The 5,613-nt window shown below is 46.6% G+C and overlaps 2 protein-coding genes across 2 annotated transcripts; both read left to right on the forward strand.

Annotated features, from left to right (window-relative positions):
• The first annotated feature begins 2,857 nt into the window (after positions 1-2,857).
• On the forward strand, positions 2,858-3,692 carry LOC111066168. Its single transcript, XM_022354621.2, has 2 exons — positions 2,858-3,247; positions 3,306-3,692. The coding sequence occupies exons 1-2, from the start codon at positions 3,196-3,198 to the stop codon at positions 3,614-3,616; spliced, it is 363 nt and encodes a 120-aa protein (XP_022210313.2). The 5' UTR covers positions 2,858-3,195; the 3' UTR covers positions 3,617-3,692.
• A 119-nt stretch (positions 3,693-3,811) lies between these two features.
• On the forward strand, positions 3,812-5,235 carry LOC111065663. The gene is made up of 2 exons (XM_022353964.2): positions 3,812-4,861; positions 4,921-5,235. Exons 1-2 carry the CDS (start codon positions 3,832-3,834, stop codon positions 5,133-5,135), a joined length of 1,245 nt encoding a protein of 414 aa, XP_022209656.2. The 5' UTR covers positions 3,812-3,831; the 3' UTR covers positions 5,136-5,235.
• Positions 5,236-5,613: the final 378 nt, after the last annotated feature.

Below are 5,613 nucleotides of genomic sequence, written 5' to 3' on the forward strand. Positions count from 1 at the left end.
TGTGTGTAGGTGCGCGCATTATTAATAATATTTTTAATGTCACGCAAATGAGATTTTGTAGAATAGCCACCAGCACGCCCGGATATATTTACAAAAGTATGTGTAAATGGCCTCCAACAAGCGAATTATCTGAGTGGAAAAATCGTTAATATCCCAGTTATTTTAATCACCCATAAACCTACTTACAAATAGCGACACATGAACTATTAACTATAGAAAAAATCCCTTTTATTCTCTGTAATTAGAAAAAATTCTATAAGCCTCTTATTTTCCACTTCAGAATTTCAACTTTTTTCTCGACATTTTCGAGCCGAAACTAACAAACTATTTACTTCAAGCTGAATGTCTGTCAAGCAGTCAAATGCAAGCCCCAGAGGCAATGAAAATCAATTTTCTATTCAGCGTGCCACGAAAAAAGGAAAATCTGAAAAGAAAAATACCCAGAGACACATGCCGAGGCGCACACGGAATGATGCCAGCCATCTACATCTGCATCTGCATCTGAATCCGCCGCTGAATCTGAATCGTGAATCGGAATCAGAATCAGATGGAATCAAGGAGCAGGAATCAGCAAGTCGAAGGAATGCCGAGCAATGCAAATAGCTCTAAATGCATTTGACGATGCTGTGATTTGATTTCGATATCCCGGTCGTCTCCCTCTGTCTGTGTGGGCCTGTCTCTCGTATATGTGTGTGTGTGTGTGCGTGTTGACTTTCAATTTCTGTTCGCGAGCGCAACTTTTTCCCTAACTTTGATTACACTATGCTGCCAGGGACCCCCTTTTTGCTCGGTCATTAAGCAGAAAAAGAAGTATCAAATTGCTCTACAAATAAATGGCTGTAGAAAAATAAATATAAATTGAAAAGGGGGAACAAATATTTAAACAATTTCCTTAAATTTAATTATTTTGCTGCACAGTGTTGGCAATTCCAATGCAACGACTTTTTGACTTTTGCAAAAATTGCATTCGAAAGTTGGTAAACTGCTTCTTGCATGCTTCCGTTTAATCATTTTCCCGCCTTACCCGATGCCCGTTTGCCGTGCTTTTGTTGTTAGCTGATTGCTGCGTGCGATAGTAGGGCGGGGTAGTGGGGCGCCTACACGCTCACTTAGCTGATTGCAGTAGCTATCAAAAATTTGCCGGAGACAACGTGTCGTATGCGTGATATTATGTTGGGTCGTGCTCATTCGGACTTGTCTCGAGTGGCAGGGCCATGTGGCCTGCCCTCGCACATCTTCACTCATATTGTCTGTCGCTGCCGGGAAGAGCCTGGCGGAAGGAAGCCAGTCGGAAGGGAGCCTAGAAAAAACTTTGTTAATTTTGAGCAGCTCACGCAATAAAGCAAACGCAGGCAGCGCATCACGTGCGCATTTAAGTTGCAAGTTACAGCGGCAACGTGCCGCATCCAACATGGATACATGGATACACAAACACAGCCAAAGACTCAGCTGGCACAGACACACAAACACACAAACACACACACACGAGTAGTTAGCTCATGTCAGTGTAAATTTTACACGAAGCACACAGAAACCTGATGCCGCATACAAAACTCGCCGAGAAGAGATCCCCCCAGCTTACCCTCGAATTTTCACCTTTTTGCGGTTTATTTTCACGCGCGTGTGCAATAAAAAGATACTCGTATACCTAGGCGGGAATAACGGAAGTCGAGGCAAGTTTTTGGCATCTACAACGGCATAACGGAAAGGGGTCGGCTCACGGGGAGGCAGAGGCACAGGCAGAGGCAGGGCTACCAACCATCGCTGACTGCGCTGCATAATCAGGCAAAGGCGCCGTCGACAACGACAACATTTATCAAATGAAATGCACGTGCCAAGCGCTTGCCTGCCCCACCGTTGCCCCCGACTGGTTGCCGCTTCCGTGTGCCGCTCCTGGCTGTCGGGATAAGGTTCTGGGGCACCGTTCCCATATCTCTTGGGCATAACTTGTACGCGAGGGTTGATTTGGTGGGTTTTAGAGACCATGGAAACTGAAAATGAATATAATGCAAACTGCCCAAGCAACCCTCCATGCTGAAGAGTATCTATCTATCTTTACATAAAGAGTTTATAACTTTCGCATTCGAGTATGGGAGCTAAGTCAGCTGCCAGTTGCAGTTGCAGTGCATCCTCGTAATTATAATGAGCAAAGTTTCGCGCATCGGTTTCTTTTTCAATGAATTAACATAGCGCAGCGATTTGCAAGTTGCCCTGGCCCTGGTTATGGATAGATGAGTGAATGAATGGCATGGATAGTGCTTAAGTGCAATAGGCTCCACTCGCACACAGTCGGCACAGCCAGCTGGCTGTGACTGATTACAAAAATGCTCACATAGTGAGGAGCACACAGTCGACGTCTTCGAGGAGAGAGAGAAATTGCATTCTGCTGTCGTGGAAGTTTCCGCACCTTGCAACCAAGTGGCTGCCAACGATGCTGCTGATTCTGTTGCTGCTGCCACTGTAGCCGCTGTTGTTGCTCCAGCTGCCTAAGTGCCATGCATTGAGATTGAGTTGTTTTCCTTGTAGGAGTGCGATGCCTCCTCCTCCTCTTCTTCCTCCTCAACCTCAACCTCATCTTCTTCGTGTTCGTCTTCGTCTTCATCCTGGGGCCCCATTCATCCTTCCTTGGGCTCATTCCACTCGAGAAAATCGATGATGTCTTGGGTGCTTTTGTTTTTGCAGCCGCACTTCAACTTGAAATGTTTTGATAAACTGGCTCTGGCTATGCAAAGAAGGGTGGCGAACCCAAGCAAGGGAAAGGAAATGCAAAAAGAAAAGAAAAACCCAGGCAACTTTAAGCTGCAACAAAATGCAGCAGAAGCATCAGCAGCAGCATCAGCAGCAGCATCAGCAGCAGTTGTCAAAATGGTTAAGTAACAGAGGTGGAGCCATGGGGCGTGAATGCCAGCCAGAAGAAAGAAAAGAAAAACTTTGGCCAACTGTCGAAAAACAAGCGAAATGAAATTGGTAAAACAATTGTCAATGCGTCAATTTGAATGGATTTCAGTTTGCAGGCGACAGACACATAAAAACATCAGCCAGAACAAGTGTCGAAAGTTTTCCCCCAAAACAAACTTTCACAATTGAGAGAGAGAGTAGTCCCTGACAAAACTAGCTAACTACAGAAGATAGATCCCCTAAGCAGAACTATTTTTGGAGAGATTGTAAGCGAGCAGAGCAGCCCAACCCCCAAATATGAACTTCAAGTTTCCCATATTTTTTATAATATTCAACTTATTGTCTATGGGTGAGTACGCAATGGCAGCCAATCAAATTACTCAACGGAACTTCACCTGCATTCCCAGCTTTGCTGAGCAGCGCCAGCTGTCTGCGTGGCACACGCCACATGTGGCAGTTGCAGCCTACAACAGAGATGGTCGGCTGTAATCGTCCATCAACAATGCGGTCGGAATTCGACGACAATGGAGCTGTTGCTGAGGCAGCAGCAGCACTTGATAATGCTTTGACTTTGGGAAATTTGGTCTATCAATGTGCAGCCATCAACCGTAAGGAGGACCTGAAAGACCAACCAAATGTGGCCAAGGCAGTTGAACAGCAGATCAACTACCCACACAAGATGAACAACACAGAGCATATAAAACGCATGTCTATATAAGACATTTCCACAAGTTTCGTTGTTTGTTCAGAGACTCGTTTTATATTTTATATGTTAATAAAGATTAGAAAGCAAACATCATTTGGTTATCTAAGTAGATCTATAGGCAGCTTGCCCTTGCTTGAGTCTCTTATCTAATTGCATTCTTCCGGGTAGCTGAATCTATTCCAAGCAGTCACCTCAGACCTCCAGAGATTAGTGTGATTCGTTCTGTTATGGCAGCTGCAGCACCCGCTTGGCTCACCGCTAAATATCTGGAAGATGCACTGCAGCGGCACTACCAGGAGCCACAACTTGTGGTAGTTTCCATACAGCTGCAATCAGCACTGGGCAAGGGTGAAAACTATGGAGCCGTCCTAACACGTATACGTCTCGTATACCGCATGGGATCGGGCAAAGAGGTTGAGGAATATCTGATAGCCAAGACAACGCTGGAGGATGAGGATGCGGATACAAGGGAGAAGAAGGCGCCCTACGACATCTACAATCGCGAGCTGGAGATCTATGAGCAGGTGATGCCCAAGCTGCAGCAGCTGGCAGGTGAGCGACTCTGCCCCAAAGTGTTGCACATCGATCGCCAGCGAGGAGCTCTCATCATGGAGGACCTGAGCCAGCAGGGTTATGTGATGGCGCCGCGCTTGCAGAGATTGGATGAGCAGCATTTGAAATTAGTGCTCAGAAAATTGGCCCTGATGCAGGCAGCCTCGGCCGTGCTGGAGGAGAGGTCCCAGGGAGAGGGCTACAGCCTAAGGAAATACGATCGCGGGTTCTTCAATCGCTATACCGAGAGCTTTCGTTCGTATTTCGTGGGATGTCTGATGTCATGTGCCAGCTACCTTAAGACCCAGCCGGGCCATGAGAAACATTCTGAATTGCTGGAGAAGCTCTCGCCGCATTACATGAGACTGGGATTGCTATGCTTTCAGCCGGAGGCCGAGCACATTAATGTGCTGACACACGGCGATGTTTGGACAAACAACATGATGTTCAAGTACGGGGCCGAGGGGCCAATCGATGCGCTACTGATTGACTTTCAGTATGCCTTCTGGGGCTCGCCCACGCTGGACATTCATCATCTGTTGAACACCTCAGCGGTGGAGCGGGTGCGAAGTGAACGACAGCTGGCGATGAGATGTGTTTACCATGAGGTGTTTGTCCGGGAGTTACAGAGGCTCAAGTTCAATGGTCAGAGATTGCCCAGCCGGAAGCAGTTCCATTTGGAATCGGAGCAGAAGCGTTTCTATGGTGCGACTGATGGGTTATTTATAAATGATACAAATGATTAAGATTATGTTTACCAACAGCTGTCCATTGTGGCCTGCTGCTGCAACCTGTGCTGCTCAACACGGATGATAAGGATGCGGATTTCGCCGCTCTGCTTTCGGATCAACCTCGTGGAATGAACATGAAACGGAGGCTGTACCGCAACGAAGCCATTCAAGGATCCATTAGGCAACTGGTTACACAATTCGAGCTTGAGGGACTGCTAGACCCGCAGCAATATGCTGGATGGACTTAGCCCTAATGATGCGGGTTCCTGTCCACGTTCTGCTTTTGATAAACTCCCACCAGTACACGTTTCAATTAGAACGGAGGCTAATAAACATAAGGGATGCACACACCGGATGGAAGATACAGCAACAGCCACAGCCGCAGGCATTTTTAAAGCTTTCCGCCAGAACCTCTCTGAATTATGAGCAAGAAAAACAAAAAGCGAAAACATATTCAGCCAGGCCAAAACAAAAGCGCAACACATTTAGCCAGCAAATGGCAAGAAAGAGGCAGCAAAAGAGCGAGACAACCAGAAAAGAGGGCCCCGAATAGTTACACACATTTTTTGAATTGTTTAGCATTTTTGTATGAGTAAGTGAGTGAGTGAGTGTGAGTGTATGAATGAATGAATGGACGCTGCACGGAGGACTGTGAGGCGAGAGAGAGAGCTGTGAGTGCGTGGCTGCCACAGCCAAATGGGAAATGGAAAATGAAAAGAAATGGAA

This window comes from Drosophila obscura, unplaced genomic scaffold (assembly GCF_018151105.1).
Source record: "Drosophila obscura isolate BZ-5 IFL unplaced genomic scaffold, ASM1815110v1 contig_4, whole genome shotgun sequence".
NCBI classification, from domain to species: domain Eukaryota; kingdom Metazoa; phylum Arthropoda; class Insecta; order Diptera; family Drosophilidae; genus Drosophila; species Drosophila obscura.